This window comes from Petromyzon marinus, chromosome 4 (assembly GCF_048934315.1).
Source record: "Petromyzon marinus isolate PM22_M1 ecotype Great Lakes invasive population chromosome 4, UKy_Petmar_22M1.pri1.0, whole genome shotgun sequence".
Lineage (NCBI taxonomy): Eukaryota > Metazoa > Chordata > Hyperoartia > Petromyzontiformes > Petromyzontidae > Petromyzon > Petromyzon marinus.
Genome location: NC_133670.1, coordinates 1,470,451 through 1,490,996, shown reverse-complemented (window position 1 = coordinate 1,490,996; position 20,546 = coordinate 1,470,451). Strand labels below are relative to the sequence as shown.

General features: G+C 45.6%; 1 protein-coding gene across 2 annotated transcripts in view; it reads right to left on the bottom strand.

Annotated features, from left to right (window-relative positions):
• The window catches only part of LOC116938843 (collagen alpha-3(VI) chain-like), a 123,206-nt gene that overhangs the window by 44,471 nt on the left and 58,189 nt on the right, over window positions 1–20,546 (bottom strand). For both annotated transcript variants that reach the window (XM_076054439.1, XM_076054429.1), the window contains 3 exons: window positions 18,999–19,052; window positions 2,237–2,299; window positions 1,962–2,027 (listed from right to left, as the gene is read on the bottom strand). In XM_076054439.1, the coding sequence (XP_075910554.1) occupies window positions 1,962–2,027; window positions 2,237–2,299; window positions 18,999–19,052 (183 nt within the window). The remainder of the gene's footprint in view (window positions 1–1,961; window positions 2,028–2,236; window positions 2,300–18,998; window positions 19,053–20,546) is intronic.

The following is a 20,546-nucleotide window of genomic DNA, read 5'->3' as shown; positions in this document are numbered from 1 at the left end:
AACTTTAAATCGAAAGGCCACAGATCTTGGACAATTGCTTTCACTTGCTCTGGTAGTGGTTTCCCACACCTACAGTGAGGGAAAACAGTATTTGATCCCCTGTTGATTTTGTACGTTTGCCCACTGACAAAGAAATTATCAGTCTATAATTTTAATGGCAGGTTTATTTGAACAGTGAGAGACAGAATAACAACAACAAAATCCGGAAAAATGCATATCAAAAATGTTATAAATTGATTTGCATTTTAATGAGGGAAATAAGTATTTGACCCCTCTGCAAAACATGACTTAGTACTTGGTAACAAAAACCTTGTTGGCAATCACAGAGGTCAGACGTTTCTTGTAGTTGGCCACCAGGTTTGCACACATCTCAGGAGGGATTTTGTCCCACTCCTCTTTGCAGATCTTCTCCAAGTCATTAAGGTTTCGAGGCTGACGTTTGGCAACTCGAACCTTCAGCTCCCTCCACAGATTTTCTATGGGATTAAGGTCTGGAGACTGGCTAGGCCACTCCAGGACCTTAATGTGTTTTTTCTTGAGCCACTCCTTTGTTGCTTTGGCCGTGTGTTTTGGGTCATGGTCAAGCTGGAATACCCATCCACGACCCATTTTCAATGCCCTGGCTGAGGGAAGGAGGTTCTCACCCAAGATTTGACGGTACATGGCCCCGTCCGTCATCCCTTTGATGTGGTGAAGTTGTCCTATCCCCTTAGCAGAAAAACACCCCCAAAGCGTAATGTTTCCACCTCCATGTTTGACGGTAGGGATGGTGTTCTTGGGGTCATAGGCAGCATTCCTCCACCTCCAAACACGGCGAGTTGAGTTGATGACAAAGAGCTCCATTTTGGTCTCATATGACCACAACACTTTCACCCAGTTGTCCTCTGAATCATTCAGATGTTCATTGGCAAACTTCAGACGGGCATGTATATGTGCTTTCTTGAGCAAGGGGACCTTGTGGGAGCTGCAGGATTTCAGTATTTCACGGCGTAGTGTGTTACAAATTGTTTTCTTGGTGACTATGGTCCCAGCTGCATTGAGATCATTGACAAGATCCTCCCGTGTAGTTCTGGGCTGATTCCTCACCGTTCTCATGATCATTGCAACTCCACGAGGTGAGATCTTGCATGGAGCCCCAGGCCAAGGGAGATTGACAGTTCTTTTGTGTTTCTTCCATTTGCAAATAATCGCACCAACTGTTGTCAGCTTCTCACCAAGCTGCTTGGCAATAGTCTTGTAGCCCATTCCAGCCTTGTGTAGGTCTACAATCTTGTCCCTGACATCCTTGGAGAGCTCTTTGGTCTTGGCCATGGTGGAGAGTTTGGAATCTGATTGATTGATTGCTTCTGTGGACAGTTGTCTTTTATACAAGTAACAAGCTGAGATTAGGAGCACTCCCTTTAAGAGTGTGCTCCTAATCTCAGCTCGTTACCTGTATAAAAGACACCTGGGAGCCAGAAATCTGTCTGATTGAGAGGGGGTCAAATACTTATTTCCCTCATTAAAATGCAAATCAATTTATAACATTTTGACATGCGTTTTTTCTGGATTTTTTGTTGTTATTCTGTCTCTCACTGTTCAAATAAACCTACCATTAAAATTATAGACTGATCATTTCTTTGTCAGTGGGCAAACGTACAAAATCAGCAGGGGATCAAATACTGTTTTTCCCTCACTGTGCAAAAGCTGTGTATGTTACACACTCCGTAAACGTTTTATTTATGCTATATATAATCATTCATTATTATATCCATGGACAAATTGAAAAATGTATTCTTGTGTGGTTCATCACTATATTTCATTAACGTGTCACTTGTTTTACTCACTCAGGCAGTGATATGCTTTGGTTCGAATAATCAGTGGTATGTTTTGATTCAAATAATCAAAGGTATGTTTTCGTTCGAATCATCAGAAGTACAATGTAATTTGTACAGACATGTATACATGAAATCGGGGCTCACCATATTTCCTGGGTGGCCTCTCTCCCCTTTCACGCCTGGCACGGTGCTGTTAGAGCCTCGCTCCCCCTGCAGCACAAAGGGTTATTTACAGAATACGTCAAACGAGTTATGAATGTACCATATAAAACACTCTTGGCATATTATTTTCATTGCATGAAAACAATGATCAATGCGTATATGAAATCCAAGCTGTTGCATTGTATTGTTTATTCGCACACAAAAAACCAAGCAAAAGCGTCCGAACAGGCACGGATTTGCAAGATGTAAGTGATTACCGTCATCCCCGCCGTTCCTGCGCTTCCTTTCTCCCCTGGAATTCCCGGCTCGCCCACAAGTCCCTGGCACAACAGACTATGTCAATACACAAGTACTCATCACTGCTCTATCGTTTCGTGTCTTTGGCCAAATGTAATATCTAAGTGAACACGAGTTACGGTGTCTGCATCAGTTTAGCCAAGACAAATGCATTATGAATACACAATTTTAATAAACGACAATGCCTCAATGAACGTCAGCTTTACAACAAAATGTAAATGATGTATAGATGATGTCAACATAAGATGAAAAGTATGCGCTCCTCATTTCATTCGACTCCCCTCCGCGTGCAGGCTCCAGAGGCCTTTAGACCACAGGCCCCAGTGAATCTTGACTTAAGGGGAGGTCAGTCTCTCTCCTCTCCTACCCCCGAGGTCTGGTACCTCCTTTCCTCAGACACCTTTGCCAGACTTTCCTGTCCCTGCTCAATTCCAGATTCAAGGAATTATTCTCCAATAACAGGAAATGTATACGCCTCCATTTTCCCCCTGCAGTGGGCGTCCCTCTGTTGTGTAGAGCGTCTTGAGATGCAGTTGCATTTAGACACTCATATTATAGTTTTAACATTGCTACAGACGTGAAAATTTGATTCATACTTGACATTGTTTTGAGGCCACATATCTGACTAAATTTGTGCCATTAAAAACCCTCCACAACCCGACAGAGCCAAACAAATGAACTGTCACATGTATAAGTGTGACATAAATGTACGTGATTAGCATGGTCAATCAACAAATCATAACTATATGAAGCTCCGTTCTACGTTGTATGAATTGACATCCCAGACGACACAATATAAAATAAAAGTAATGCAATGGAGACGCAAGGCCGGATTCCTGTGTTGGTGTAATCTTACATTTTACAGCTTGCATCACAAATGTATTCCATTACATCCAAATCATGTAGACTACACATAAAGCGTGCAATACTTTAGGCCACTTTAGCGTAGAAAAGTTGGGGTGGTGATATCAGAAAAAGTTTGTAAAAGTTTGACCATGTTCATGTCAACTCTACTAAATCTGTCAGGAACCTCAAACGCCCCTGAAGACAGTTTACCAAAGGCATTTCCAAATGTTTATGTGGTATAACGGCTGTTTAGGCTATACATTAATCATGTAAACTACCACAAGTGTGGAGGTCTCTGCAGCATTAACAGCTGCCATCCCCCCACCACTAACGAATTGCCCTAACTACATTTTATACCGGTTAACCACATATTTGACTCTTCATACACAATTTTATTATTTTGCATTTTATTAAACATGTGTAGTGAGTCCAACTGAGTCGCAGACGTTATTCAGAGGCAACACATTTATTGTAACACGCATATTCAAAGGGGTAACTGCCCATTTACCAGATACAGCCTGGGGTGGTGACCACCCACCTAACTACACTATACTTACAGCTACAAAGAGTCGGACTCTTACTCGGGTCCCCGGCCACGTGTTGATGCCTCTTCAGACGTAGGACGAAGAGCTTCCAGCTTGTAGAACGGAGTGACCCCAGTCCCTCTCAAGGACCCACCTTATATCCTCCCAGATTAGGGCCGGCTCCGCCCTCGGCCCCGCCCACCTTCGCGAGCATTCTAGCTCCCTCTCGATCCCTCTCAAGAGCTCTCCCTGGACACGTGATTACCCCCTAGCCCCCCACCTGGGGCCTTCTCTGTGGACACTCCAGATCACGTGTCTTTGGGGTCAACCAGAGTGCTATGACCTGGGGCAACCCTGTCCCTGGGCTGACACTCTCCCGCTCTCCCTTGTGGGAGCCCGCACTACACGCTATACGTGGTGCCCGTGCTATCCCGGCGCTCACCAAGCCCCGCTAGGGCTGGTACTACCATCTACGAGGTGTACGCGATGACGGTGCATCGCACGCCGTGCTATGCTAAAGCCAGCATCACACAGCAACCCACCCAGTGCTGTCCGCGACGTAAGTACATCGCACGCCACGACCCTCCCTGGCCGGCACCATACAGTGGCAACCCGATATCACTACACATGTTATATTACGTAACATTCTAAAGTATGTTCACTGTATTTTTTCTCTATTTGATACATTCTTGCATTTAAAGTATACCAGGCGTGTCTACAAGAATTCGCTATGACAAGCAATTTGATTTAGATCAATTTGTTTGCAAAACGAGCAAAATGTTCTCTTTGCGAGCAGAGACTGATGTGTTGAATGCATCCAATGGTGGCATGGGGCACACGACAGCCCGCAGCTGTTTGTCTACCAACTGTGCTGTGCCCGCGTGTTTCATGGTATAGGGGGTGAGGGGCCTCGTGGTGGCACTGTAATGGGTGGGTCCGGGGAGAGGTAGGTGGCATTCCTAAATATTTGCAAACATTGAGGACAGGAAGTCGCGCTCCATCTCGCATCCCTCCAGAAATCCTGGTTTGATTCCGCACCGCCGCTAACAAGTGGCGAGCGATATGTGAACCAGTGGTCTGGCATGGCCCTTACTGCTCCCTCCACACACTAACATCTACCCTTCAAACAACACAAATGCCAGGCACCTGCGTGGTTCACCATGTGTGCTGAGTGTTACATTTAATATTTCAACAGCAGAACTTTTGTGGCTGAAACCTCGCTAAGCTTTTAACAATGGCGTTAGTTACAGTGAGGGAAAAAAGTATTTGATCCCCTGCTGATTTTGTACGTTTGCCCACTGACAAAGAAATGATCAGTTTATAATTTTAATGGTGGGTTTATTTGAACAGTGAGAGACAGAATAACAATAAAACAAAAATCGAGAAAGACGCATGTCAAAAATGTTATAAATTGATTTGCATTTTAATGAGGGAAATAAGTATTTGACCCCTCTGCAAAACATGACTTAGTACTTGGTGTCAAAACCCTTATTTGCAATCACAGAGGTCGGACCTTTCTTGTAGTTGGCCACCAGGTTTGCACACATCTCAGGAGGGATTTTGTCCCACTCCTCTTTGCAGATCTTCTCCAAGTCATTAAGGCTTCGAGGCTGACGTTTGGCAACTCGAACCTTCAGCTCCCTCCACAGATTTTCTATGGGATTAAGGTCTGGAGACTGGCTAGGCCACTCCAGGACCTTAATGTGCTTCTTCTTAAGCCACTCCTTTGTTGCCTTGGCCGTGTGTTTTGGGTCATTGTCATGCTGGAATACCCATCCACGACCCATTTTCAATGCCCTGGCTGAGGGAAGGAGGTTCTCACCCAAGATTTGACGGTACATGGCCCCGTCCAGCGTCCCTTTGATGCGGTGAAGTTGTCCTGTCCCCTTAGCAGAAAAACACCCCCAAAGCATGTTTCCACCTCCATGTTTGACAGTGGGGATGGTGTTCTTGGGGTCATAGGCAGCATTCCTCCTCCTCCAAACATGGCGAGTTGAGTTGATGCCAAAGAGCTCCATTTGGTCTCATCTGACCACAACACTTTCACCCAGTTGTCCTCTGAATCATTCAGATGTTCATTGGCAAACTTCAGACGGGCATGTATATATGCTTTCTTGAGCAGGGGGACCTTGTGGGCGCTGCAGGATTTCAGTCCTTCACGGCGTAGTGTGTTACCAATTGTTTTCTTGGTGACGATGGTCCCAGCTGCCTTGAGACCATTGACAAGATCCTCCCGTGTAGTTCTGGGCTGATTCCTCACCGTTCTCATGATCATTGCAACTCCACGAGGTGAGATCTTGCATGGAGCCCCAGGCCGAGGGATATTGATAGTTCTTTTGTGTTTCTTCCATTTGCGAATAATCGCATCAACTGTTGTCACTTTCTCACCGAGCTGCTTGGCAATGGTCTTGTAGCCCATTCCAGCCTTGTGTAGGTCTACAATCTTGTCCTTGACATCCTTGGAGAGCTTTTTCGTCTTGGCCATGGTGGAGAGTTTGGAATCTGATTGATTACTTCTGTGGACAGTTGTCTTTTATACAGGTAACAAGCTGAGATTAGGAGCACTCCCTTTAAGAGTGTGCTCCTAATCTCAGCTCGTTACCTGTATAAAAGACACCTGGGAGCCAGAAATCTTTCTGATTGAGAGGGGGTCAAATACTTATTTCCCTCATTAAAATGCAAATCAATTTATAACATTTTTGATATGCGTTTTTCTGGATTTTGTTGTTGTTATTCTGTCTCTCACTGTTCAAATAAACCTACCATTAAATTATAGACTGATCATTTCTTTGTCAGTGGGCAAACGTACAAAATCAGCAGGGGATCAAATACTTTTTTCCCTCACTGTAGAAGCAGTAGACACAGGTAAGTTGAGAAGCAGGCTACAGTCTAGATAATAGGCTGCCAGTACGCCGACTCAATGACATACGCATTACTACAGTGGACATAAAAAGGTGGCAATAGAGGCAGCAGCTGAAAAAGCAGGATACAGTACAGTGAGCTTGAGCGAACGCACATCACTTGGCAGGGTCCGCCCCCCCCCACTCAATTGGCGTGAGTTGGTACGGCCGGTGTGGTGCAATAAAGATGTAAATATATCAAAATCCCACTAAATCGCTAATTAAATTCACTTAAAGGTGACGGACGTGAAAAAGGAGTAGCCTATTCCCACCGCGGGGCTTAGGGCGTGCCGGCTGGCAAATTATTATGGCCATAAACCCCACCGTTCGAGAGCCAAATCCCTCGCAAGCGCGCGCGCGGAGACATTTATATATAAAAGAAAAATAAAAGAAAAAGAAAAGAAGGCGATAGCCCTGTGAGCCATTCGGCTCTTGAATCGGGTGCAACCACAACAAACAAAAACATGAACAATAAACATCTTAAAGTGACTGCGCAACAGAAAAATCCAGTGATGGTCGTAAATTGTAATAAAGGCAGAGACAGATAAGGCCAGGTGCGGTGAGAGAGGGTTCGGGAATAGGGGCATGGCCGGGTCGTGCGGGGGATAAGAGCCAGCCCAAACCGGGGCGCGAGGCTGTTGTTGTGGGTGAATTGCCTTTGTCGTCACCTGGGAGCAGGTCGTCTTCATCCTGGAGTCGGCACCTTGTAGACTTGGAAGAGTAGAGTTATGTTGTCTCAGAATAGAGTTATCTAAGTTACCCAAGTGTATATAGTCACTCGTGGTTACTCTTTAAGTTATCAGTTAGTCGGCGGACTTTATTCTTAATAAATCTTAATTATAAAGCAGAAAATACATCTGTTTGTTTGTTTGAAGCAGCAAAACCTAAAGGAACGCTGAGCTCTGGCGTCACGAAATTTGCACAGCTTATGCTGTCTGGAATGTCTAAGTCAACGCGACTATTTTCAGCTTGCAACGTCTTTCTCTTCCCCAGTTGCCAAAATCGACCTTACGTATAAGTGGGTTAAGGTTGAATTTCCTTGAGTGAAAAACATCCGATTTATTAAAAAATATATCGCGACGTTCATTCTTAAGAATTTTGTTCAGTCAGAGATTCTTATAATTGTAAAAGTGTTCTAACGTTGTTTCCTCATCGCGTATTTCATGAGTGAAAGATTAACAATTTATGTTTGTGTAAATTCAAGGAAGCTTCAAACTCGAGAGCTATTGAAAGTGAGGAGCAGCGACAGCAACGAATTCAAAGTGATTTAATTGCACACCAGAACTGAATTTTGGCTAAAACTGTTGAAGCTCGCAGAGATCGACTCCAGCAGGAGAGAATTTGACAAGGCGCCTCACGGGCAAGAAAGGACGAAGCATTCAATTATGATCCTGAATTGGATTATAAAAACTTTCCTCCGATTGTCATTGGTAGCGATGCGCTGAAGTTTGAAGGCGAGACAACAGGATTGTGCTGTTCCGGTCGAAGGATTTGGTTGCCAGAGCTTCCGGAATTGTCAGAGCCATTGAAGAGCCTTATGAATGGTGATCATCCAAAGTCGAAAGAATATCTAAGCCTGATCCGCAAATACAATTGCAGTTTTCATATGACTTCGTTTGGAACATCTGTGCCTATGCCTCAGTCAACTGGATTCATGCCAACTTTTAAAATGCAAGGTGAAGTGCACCACAAGGCTGGCTCTCTCCTATCGCTGCCCAACGAAGAGTCAAATTTCCTACAAATTTACATTCTTGGCGGCGAAGAAACTGAAGTGCAATGTCCTTGTGCTGTGATTCCTGGCACCAACAAAAATTTGATCGCTTCCTTGCAAAAGATGCTGCACGTAAACAATCACTACGTTCAGCAATTCAAAATGGCACTTGATGATAATCCAAGTGAAGACCTAAAGATCGTCATTAAGGCAAACAAGAAACCAGCACAAGGCCATGCACGTGTCTTTAATGCACTGGTAGTCAATGAAGTCGCTATCATCATTGCTGGAAATTATTTTTAAAAGCGCGATATTGTTTTGACTATGCGTAACAATCACCTTAAGAGTATTTCTGAGATGCACATTTCGTATGAGGCCTTGCAATATCCGCTGTTTCCACGTGGTGAGGACGGATATGCCATCAACATCAATCAAGTTCATCCAGGAACGTCAAATAAAGCCAACAAAATGGTGTCGGCAATGTCGTACTACGCCTATCGATTGATGGTGTGATCGAATGAGAACCGATTGCTAAATTACCGACAGTTACTGCATCAATATTTGGTCGACATGTATTCCAAGATTGAGACTGAAAGATTGCTCTTCATCCGATTGAACCAAAAAAAGCTTTGTGTCAATGATTACATTCACTTGAAAGATGCGATAGTGAACGATGGCAATGCAGAAAATCACGACAAGTTAGTGATTCTGCCATAAACATATACCGGAGGGCCACGAAACATGCATGAATATGTACAAGACGCCATCACCTACGTTCGTCATGGAGGCAAGCCGTCATTATTCATCATGCACATGTTCAATCCGAATTGCAAAGAGATGGAAGATAATTTGATTAACGGCCAATCAAAAGCGGACCAACATAATTTGGTGGCAAGAATTGTTCAGCAGAAGCTCATCAAATTCATGAAAGCTCTCATCAAAGGCGAAGTTTTTGGCTCGGTTAAATATTTGCTTTATTCCATCGAGTGGCAAAATAGCGGTCTTCCATATCCACACATTTTGATTTGGTTGACGAATGGACTCAAAACAAATCAAATCGACGACATCATCTCTGCTGAAATTCCGGACCGCGAAACTGATAAAAAGCTTCATGACATCGTCATTAAAAACATGGTACATGGTCCTTGCAGCACTTTGAATTGGCAGTCTCCATGCATGAAGGATAAGATGTGCAGCAAGATATTTCCGCGTCAATTCATCAAGGAAACAAACATTAACAGATGGCTACCCATTGTATCGTCACCATAAAGCCATAGACCTGAAGTTTGTGGACAAATGACAACCATAAAAATGAAGTCGGAAGATGTGGAAATTGATCATCGCTGGATCGTTCTTTGCTTCTGAAGATGTTCGATACCCACATCAACGTTGAGTGCTGCAACTCAGTGAAATCGATTAAAAACATCCTCAAGTATGTCCACAAGGAATCCGATCAAGGAGTTTTTACTACGACACTTAACAATGCCGAAATTGATTAAATTTCCGAGTACCAAGCAGGCCGGTACATCTCCTGTAACGAAGCGGCATGGTGCATTTTCGGATTTCCGATCTACGAACGATACCCAACAGTCCTGCATCTTCATGTTCACCTCGAAAATGGTCAGCGCATGTATTTTAACCAAGGCAATTTGCAGGATTCTTCGAGCTATGCAAAACAGACGATTTTGCAAAAACACTGCTCTATTGCAAAGTTCCGAAGTATTACACATGGGACAAGTCAAAGAAATTCTTCAGTCGACGCAAAGGTGCAATTGTTGAAGGACATGTCGGCATTCGATCTGGTGACGCTCTTGGCCGTGTTTACAAAGTGCACATGAGAAACGTCGATTGCTACTACTTGAGAATGTTGTTGCACAAAGTCAAAGGCCCAACTTGCTTCAAGGATCTCCGAACAGTCGATGGAGTTGAACACGACATGTATGATGCAGCTTGCCTGGCATTGGGACTACTAGAGAATAACAATCAATGTGATGAGATATTGAAGGAAGCGAAGGAATCGGATTCACCATCAAAAATCAGAACTCTTTTCGCAGTCATCCTGTTTTGTGAACCATCAAATCCTAAAGCACTTTGGGAGAGCCACAAAGACTGCATGTCTGAAGACATTTTTTATAGACTTCCATGAGATAATCCTCAAATGACTTTGGAGGTTCTAAGATGACATTACAACAACAAAGGCAGAGTAATATTCATCGACGCGCCTGGAGGAACCGGAAATACGTTTCTTTCATCAATTTGTTGCTGGCCCGCATCAGAGGAGAAACGAAGATTGCACTTTCTGTTGCATCTTCTGGCATCGCTGCAACGTTGATGACTGGTGGACGAACAGTGCATTCAATGCTTCAAACCCCGATTGACTTGGTCCATAATGAAGCGCCCGTTTGCGACATCAAGAAAGGAAGTGGAAAGTCCAAAGTACTACTGGAAGCTAAAGCGTTAATCTGGGATTAAATCTCGATGCATAAGCACAGATTTGAGGCAGTCAACAGAACACCGCAAGATATTCGTGCAACAAAAATCTTATGGGCGGTTTGATTGTTGTCTTTGCTGGAGATTTTCGCCAAATATTACCAGTGATTCCAAGAGGCACGATGGTTGATGAGATCAAAGCATGCCTGAAATCATCACAACTTTGGAGAGACGCCACAAGAATGAAGCTCACGACCAACATGAGAGTTCAACAATCTGATAGCTATGACTCCAATAATTTTTCTGAGTATTTGCTCAACATTGGCAAAGGCAAGGAAGCAACAAGTGAAACTGGAAAAATCAAGCTCTCCGAAGAATTCTGCAATATTTGTCTTACTCTGAAGAGTATCATCAATTGCGTGTATCCAAACATCGGAGCAAATGTTCTGAATCGCAAATGGCTTAAGGAACGTGCAATTCTGACACCACCAAACGCCAAAGTTAAGGAGATCAACAAATCCATTCAAGAAATGATTCAAGCACTTTCACAAACATTATTCTCCATTGACAAATGTGTAGTGAGTCCAACTGAGTCACAGACGTTATCTTGGGAGCAACACTATTTATTTCACATTAACACACAACACAACACGATCTACGTACACTCGGGTCTCGAATGGCTATCTAACCACGCTACGGCAGAACTAGACACGGTTCACTATCCTGGTCCGGACCACAAACGGGGTCCCGGACCTCGTGGCTAGAGGCTTCTTCTCCCCGATGTGGATCTTCGTAAGACCAGCACATAAAGAACCCCGAGCTTCTCACGGGGCCCTCGTTATATGCCCCCGGGCTGGGGCTGGCTCCGCCCTATGCCCCGCCCACCTTCCAGGTCTCTCGAGCTCCTTCTCGAAAGTTCCCGAGAGCCCCTTTGGACCATGTGACCGCCCCACGGCCCCCATCCACCGGTGCCCCCCTCCAATATAATCCGGTCATGTGACAGCAGGTCACCCAGAGTATCATGCCCCAAGGTAACCCTGGCTGGCTGACGCTCCCTCACCGGGAGCCCATACCGCACACTGCTCGCGGTGCCTCCGCGCTAACCAGCGCTCAACCAAGCCCCACTAGGGCTGGTACTACATCCCATAACCCGGGCTGCCCGTAATGACAACACATTACCGGCCGTGGCTTCGCAAGCCCTGGCAGCATACAGTGACAAGCACAGTCACTACATCACCCCCCCCTTCGTACCTTCCAGCCGTCCCAGCTGCCAACTCCCCCCAAAGTAAGCAACCGACGTATAGTTAACAGAACATAACAACAAGTGTGCTCCAACAACATCCCAAAGCAATAAATTACCCAACCCAACTGTACAACATATACACACGAAGCAAAAATCACGGCCCTCGAGATCCCCACAATAAATATCTCCCACCCACAACGTGTAAGAATGGTCGTGAGCTCGATGGCGAGTAGGATCAGCCAAATACTCGCCACGAGTCATTGCGAGCACGACAGCCCATGACAGTGTGGGAGTGTGTAATGCGCGGGGATCACGCAAAACGAGTATTTGAACGAGTCCGTGACGCCAGTCCTCCAGATGGGTTGGGCTTGACTGTCTTGGGAGGGCCAGGGGAGGCAAGAAATCGACCCGACGAAGCCGGCTCCTCACAAAGAGCAATAGGCCAGGTCGTCGGGTCCTCCACATTCCGAGCACGCGAGGCCGACACGAGCGGCCGCGTGCGCGGTGCCTTAAAGGGTAGGGAGTCGTAACAAGGCGGATGTCCCAGGGCCCGCCATCGAGGAACCCGTCAGCCCGACTGGGCGTGCCCCGGCAGGCTGCAGTCGTAGCAGGTGACCCGTGCGTCGCTGGATCGGGACGAAGCAGACCTCGCCCGCCGCCAGTCGTCCCGCCGCCGATCTCCATCACCGCGATGATCGGCGTTCCGCTGATGCAGCGAGCATGTGGACGCAGGCTCTCTGTCCACATGGGCCTCGGTCTCCGCATGGAGACGCGGAGCACGCCACCAACACCCTGCAGGGTCTGCTGCGCCTGTATACACCTGGCGATCTTGAGCGAAGACACCTCCCCATCCTCGGCGGGAAGCACAGTACGGAGGTCCTTGGTGAGCTCCAACATTTTCTCGAGGACCAAGGCATCAAGGCCTTCATGATCCATGCGCAGGAACGCGGCCTTCGCCAGCACCAACAGCGCACTCTTGTAGAAGAGGGCCGACTCACCATCCCCTCTCCGCCTCATGGCGAACTTCTGACGGGTGTTCAGCGGAGGCTCGCAAAGTGGCGGCCTTCTGGTCAAATGCCTGCGTGAGGGTGGACCTCTCGGACAGCGGGATGGCGAGGAACACCGCTAAAGGATCATCGTCAAGGGCGGCGGGAAGCTCCTTCAGCGCGTCTGCCTGTGACCACCGTGACACGTCGGCATTAGTGAGGAATCGCCGCTTAAACGCCACCCAATCGCCGCTGGCGGCAACAAATTCTTTAAGGAAGGGCAGCTGACGGCAGAGCGACTGGACGTCGAATGACGAGGATGCCCCCGCTTCAAGTTTGGCGGGTTCCGCGCATCCCGCCAGCGTCAAAATGGCACCCGCGAGCACGGGCAGCGGCGATGGAGTTCCTGCCCTTTGTGAAATGGCAGCCGAGTCACCCTGTCTGGACGGCTCTGCCGCCCCCTCCTTCGCCATCGAGGCAAGGGACCACATCTCAATGAGGATGGAGGATGCCACTTGGAGGAGGTCAGCGAGACAGCCACGCGCGTCCCTGACGAACTCTTCCACTGAAGGCAAGGCGCTCCGACTGCGCCCTGCTCCGCGGGCAGTGTCTCCGCTCCGTCTTCGGTGGCCGTGGGCGGAATCAGCTCCTCGTCATCTTCGTCGTCCGACGCACGTACATGAACTCTGCGACGTGTAGACATACTCGTCTACCGCTAGCTATAGGCTAGCAAGTTGGCCACTTCCGACACCAGTTCTAGTGAGTCCAACTGAGTCGCAGATGTTATCTTGGGAGCAACACTATGCCCGGTCCTCTGACACAGACATGCTATCTTCCCATTATACTCGTTTACATTAACATGCTAATCTTTCCCTTTAATGCAGCAGCACTTTCCTGTTCAGCAGTTCTACTTTTGTATCTTTCCACCTGATGACGATTGCTTGTGTTGCGAGCGAAACGTCGTGATTTATTATTTCTTTTTCTACCTACGTGACTTTACCGAAATAACCAAAGATGACTGAATTAGTTACATTTATTTGTTTCGGCTTTTTTTTTCTTGCAAGCATCAGTTTTTTTCAGGGTTTTTCAGTGAAATAGAAGGGAATATGAAATTAATCCAAGTCCCGGGCGAAGCCGGGTAGTAAAGCTAGTTCACATATAACTGAACAAGACTGTGTCTCTGTGAGCTACATTACACCTGCAATTACAAATAACACGGCTGTCCGCTGTGAATTGTTGCAGAAGGGACACGTAGAGTGAGGGAAAAAAGTATTTGATCCCCTGCTGATTTTGTACGTTTGCCCACTGACAAAGAAATAATCAGTCTGTAATTTTAATGGTAGGTTTATTTGAACAGTGAGAGACAATAACAAAAATCCAGAAAAACGCATGTCGAAAATGTTATAAATTGATTTGCAGTTTAATGAGGGAAATAAGTATTTGACCCCCTCTCAATCAGAAAGATTTCTGGCTCCCAGGTGTCTTTTATACAGGTAACGAGCTGAGATTAGGAGCACACTCTTAAAGGGAGTGCTCCTAATCTCAGCTTGTTACCTTTATAAAAGACACCTATCCACAGAAGCAATCAATCAATCAGATTCCAAACTCTCCACCATGGCCAAGACCAAAGAGCTCTGCAAAGATGTCAGGGACAAGATTGTAGACCTACACAAGGCTGGAATGGGCTACAAGACCATTGCCAAGCAGCTTGGTGAGAAGGTGACAACAGTTGGTGCGATTATTCGCAAATGGAAGAAACACAAAAGAACTGTCAATCTCCCTCTGCCTGGGGCTCCATGCAAGATCTCACCTCGTGGAGTTGCAATGATCATGAGAACGGTGAGGAATCAGCCCAGAACTACACGGGAGGATCTTGTCAATGATCTCAAGGCAGCTGGGACCATAGTCACCAAGAAAACAATTGGTAACACACTACGCCGTGAAGGACTGAAATCCTGCAGCGCCCACAAGGTCCCCCTGCTCAAGAAAGCACATATACATGCCCGTCTGAAGTTTGCCAATGAACATCTGAATTATTCAGAGGACAACTGGGTGAAAGTGTTGTGGTCAGATGAGACCAAAATGGAGCCCTTTGGCATCAACTCAACCCGCCGTGTTTGGAGGAGGAGGAATGCTATGACCCCAAGAACACCATCCCCACCGTCACACACGGAGGTGGAAACATTATGCTTTGGGGGTGTTTTTATACTAAGGGGACAGGACAACTTCACCGCATCAAAGGGACAATGGACGGAGCCATGTACCGTCAAATCTTGGGTGAGAACCTCCTTCCCTCAGCCAGGGCATTGAAAATGGGTCGTGGATGGGTATTCCAGCATGACAATGACCCAAAACACACGGCCAAGGCAACAAAGGAGTGGCTCAAGAAGAAGCACATTAAGGTCCTGGAGTGGCCTCGCCAGTCTCCAGACCTTAATCCCACAGAAAATCTGTGGAGGGAGCTGAAGGTTCGAGTTGCCAAACGTCAGCCTCGAAACCTTAATGACTTGGACAAGATCTGCAAAGAGGAGTGGGACAAAATCCCTCCTGAGATCTGTGCAAACCTGGTGGCCAATTACAAGAAACGTCTGACCTCTGTGATTGCCAACAAGGGTTTTGCCACCAAGTACTAAGTCATGGTTTGCAGAGGGGTCAAATACTTATTTCCCTCATTAAAATGCAAATCAAATTTTGATTTAAAGCTTTCGTGACTGCAGTGATTCATATTCTTGGTTCTTTCGGTAAAGTCACGTTGAAGGGAAACAATAAAATATATTTATTTTATTATTTTATTGTTTCCCTTCAACGTGACTTTACCGAAAGAACCAAAAATAAAAATGCAAATCAATTTATAACATTTTTGACATGCGTTTTTCTGGATTTTTGTTGTTATTCTCTCTCACTGTTAAAATAAACCTACCATTAAAATTATAGACTGATCTTTTCTTTGTCAGTGGGCAAACGTACAAAATCAGCAGGGGATCAAATACTCTTTTCCCTCACTGTATATGTTATTCTGTTCCGAAAAAATATCGCACAGTTCCAAGGTGAACAGTTGGCTGTGCTCTGCGCGTCTCAGAGGAGTGAAACACGATCTTGCTGGAGTTACGGGGGCAGCCGAGGACACGCGCCCGTGCACGCCTACACAGACATCACAACTAGAACTACATCTAGAATAGGGGCTTTTCCGATGCAGTGGAAGCAACCCAATGCAGGGAATTGCACAATTATGTTGGGAACGGCTCCCCTCCCCCGCAGTGTTTCGTTTTATATTGTATACATGCATATTTTCACACAAAGGGTTTTTTTTAAATAATAAATGGCACTATCCATCACAAAAAGGCTTTCCACTCACATGCGATCGTGTCCAAAGTGTAAACGTGAGTTTAACTCTGAGTTGTATGTCAGCATATAATCCAACTTACATAGTACATATTCAGATACATTAACCTGGTTTCATTTTACTGTACGAGAGCGTTATATTTTGACACGTTAATTATAATTACGCTCGTTGACCCACGAACGCCTCACTTGAGTCTCAAGACTCTTTGTTCAGAAGGGACCTGCCAGGTTTTTGCAGCAGGAAGGTGATATTGCTGCTGATCTGCGATCCCTATTGAGAAATTAGCAGATATTTTTTCAGCATTGGGAAACATCTGGCCCAATACCAGTTACGAGGTATGTTTTACATATATATAAAGACAACGATTCCCCGTATAGCCCTTGACATACTGTTGGGGCAAGTGCTTTTAGCAAGTGCTTATGAAGGCCGGCGGGGGTGAGTGGCCAGCACCACGCCCGGCCGCCTTTGTTTCCCCAGTGGCGATGTTTACAGTGAGGGAAAAAAGTATTTGATCCCCTGCTGATTTTGTACGTTTGCCCACTGACAAAGAAATAATCAGTCTGTAATTTTAATGGTAGGTTTATTTGAACAGTGAGAGACAATAACAAAAATCCAGAAAAACGCATGTCGAAAATGTTATAAATTGATTTGCAGTTTAATGAGGGAAATAAGTATTTGACCCCCTCTCAATCAGAAAGATTTCTGGCTTCCAGGTGTTTTTAATACAGGTAACGAGCTGAGATTAGGAGCACACTCTTAAAGGGAGTGCTCCTAATCTCGGCTTGTTACCTGTATAAAAGACACCTGTCCACAGAAGCAATCAATCAATCAGATTCCAAACTCTCCATCATGGCCAAGACCAAAGAGCTCTCTAAGGATGTCAGGGACAAGATTGTAGACCTACACAAGGCTGGAATGGGCTACAAGACCATTGCCAAGCAGCTTGGTGAGAAGGTGACAACAGTTGGTGCGATTATTCGCAAATGGAAGAAACACAAAAGAACTGTCAATCTCCCTCTGCCTGGGGCTCCATGCAAGATCTCACCTCGTGGAGTTGCAATGATCATGAGAACGGTGAGGAATCAGCCCAGAACCACACGGGAGGATCTTGTCAATGATCTCAAGGAGCTGGGACCATAGTCACCAAGAAAACAATTGGTAACACACTACGCCATGAAGGACTGAAATCCTGCAGCGCCCGCAAGGTCCCCCTGCTCAAGAAAGCACATATACATGCCCGTCTGAAGTTTTCCAATGAACATCTGAATGATTCAGAGGACAACTGGGTGAAAGTGTTGTGGTCAGATGAGACCAAAATGGAGCCCTTTGGCATCAACTCAACCCGCCGTGTTTGGAGGAGGAGGAATGCTGCCTATGACCCCAAGAACACCATCCCCACCGTCAAACACGGAGGTGGAAACATTATGCTTTGGGGGTGTTTTTATACTAAGGGGACAGGACAACTTCACCGCATCAAAGGGACAATGGACGGGGCCATGTACCGTCAAATCTTGGGTGAGAACCTCCTTCCCTCAGCCAGGGCATTGAAAATGGGTCGTGGATGGGTATTCCAGCATGACAATGACCCAAAACACACGGCCAAGGCAACAAAGGAGTGGCTTAAGGTCCTGGAGTGGCCTCGCCAGTGTCCAGACCTTAATCCCACAGAAAATCTGTGAAGGGAGCTGAAGGTTCGAGTTGCCAAACGTCAGCCTCGAAACCTTAATGACTTGGACAAGATCTGCAAAGAGGAGTGGGACAAAATCCCTCCTGAGATGTGTGCAAACCTGGTGGCCAACTACAAGAAACATCTGACCTCTGTGATTGCCAACAAGGGTTTTGCCACCAAGTACTAAGTCATGGTTTGCAGAGGGGTCAAATACTTATTTCCCTCATTAAAATGCAAATCAAATTTTGATTTAAAGCTTTCGTGACTGCAGTGATTCATATTCTTGGTTCTTTCGGTAAAGTCACGTTGAAGGGAAACAATAAACTAATAATATATATTTTATTGTTTCCCTTCAACGTGGCTTTACCGAAAGTACCAAGAATAAAAATACAAATCAACGTATAACAATTTTTACATGCGTTTTTCTGGATTTTTTGTTGTTATTCTGTCACTGTTAAAATAAACCTACCATTAAAATTATAGACTGATAATTTCTTTGTCAGTGGGCAAACGTACAAAATCAGCAGGGGATCAAATACTTTTTTTCCTCACTGTACATACCGCACTAGGTACTCATTTGAGGCTGAGTCGACCTAGGGGAGACCCAGACCAGTTCAGATAATCGGCACTGGTGTTGGCCGTGAGCGGAAATCGAACTTGGGTTGCCGGATTCGTAGCGCTAACCACTACACTTCCGCTCCTAACTTTCTCTACAGAGACAGAGACAGCGACAGCGACAGCGAGCGACGGAGAGAGACAGAGACAGCGAGTGACGGAGAGAGACAGAGACAGTGAGCGACGGAGAGAGACAGAGACATCGAGCGACAAAGAGAGACAGGGACGACGCAGAGGGACAGTGAGGGATAGGGGAGGAAGCAGAGTGAGCGGGACGGGCGGCGAGCGAGCTGCGGCTAAGCGGAATGACGGAGTCACAGACGTAATGTGAAGAGTTGTAATAAAAGTGGTGTCGGAGAAAACAAGAAAGTTGTTCACGTCAAGTCGACCACTGCACACACATGAAATTACAATATTTTATTACGGTGCAATTTTCAGTCAGATGCAGAGTTTACCGGTATTCCAGGCCTTCCTTTGCTCCCAGGGTAACCAGGCAGTCCATCGCCACCCTTTGGGAAATAACATAACACAACTTATTGCAGTAAGTTTATATGCACGTGTCTTGTATTGGACATGTGTATACAGAACATTGTATACAACTGGTGTTTAGCATAGTCGCCACTGAGCCAGTATACACTATACCGTTCCTGCGGCCACTCTGTAAAGGTGTGCAATGAAACCAAAGAATGACGTCTGATATAAAATGGGCATAAGACCCTCAGATAGCATTCACAATGATAATTAATTGCATGCTAATATCATCACCCAAATTTTCACTTTGAAAACTAGAGGCATCTATAATATACAGCATTGCACAAGCGGTATTCACTCCTGCATGCTACAGTTGTCATCTGCAGCTACCAGCAGGAAACTTGCTAATGGGCAATAAGTAATATTAAACTGACCAAGATCTCGGTGTATTAATCAGTTGTCACTATTAATGAACTCTAGCTCCATCAGACAAAGCGTAGTGTATTTTTGGATGAGGTAGTGTGTGCAAACGGCAGTACAGGAAATAGGTGACTGCTCTGTATGGAGTGTAAATGTTCTCTCCCTGCGTGTGTGTGTGTTTGATCAAAAGAAAGTACAATACAGTTATACTTGAACTGTGGTAACAGTATCATGTTATAAGATGATGAAATGTATTATTAAGTACATTAGAGTTGTCAAATAACTGCCCTGAAAAAAATATACGTGGTAAAAGGGTTGGTAACATTGCAAGATAAAATATTTAACTCTCAGAGCTGGAACATCTTATGTAATCTTAAAGGAATTTATAAAGGGCCTTATGCTATGCGCTTTACACAGAATTAACAATGCTACATATGGATGTTAATGGTGGAGATGAGGTGAATGAAATAGATGAGGAAGCAATTGAAAAATCTGTGCTGCGTGAATTCGATGAAAGTGAAATTCATGGCAATGACGAAAATGGATTTAAGTAATGGGGAATGAAAGCCAGTATATACGCGATTTAATGGCAAACCAACATTTTTACACTAAGTATTTTTGTGTAGGACTTTGCGACGAGGCTGGGACCATAATTCAATTCTTGTGGTTGCCCAAATTAAACAAGAGATCCCAGCTGTGTCGGCTCAGGAGAGCTGAGTCACAAAGTCACCAAATCGGGCATGTAAATCATAAGTGTTTCCCGGTGGCTCAGAAGTCACTGCCGGGAACTTGGATTCAAATGAGAGCAGCCACACATGGTTCAACCGAATTCCCAGTCACTCATGACTGCGCACACAAAATCATATTCAAATTTTACATTGCACTTTGTGTTTTGGCCGTTGTCCTTTCCGCAGCACCTCTGTTTAACACGGTTGGCCACCTTTTGTGAGAGGACACTAGTGCTCAGAGACAATATAAGTTCAAGCCGCTGTGGTGACTGTGGCTCAAATGTCTAAGCTGGCGCAGCTGAGATCTAGTATTCCATCTGGTCAGCCACAAAATAGTTTAAGTGGTTCAATCTTGATTTGAAGCTTTCGTGACTGCAGGAATCC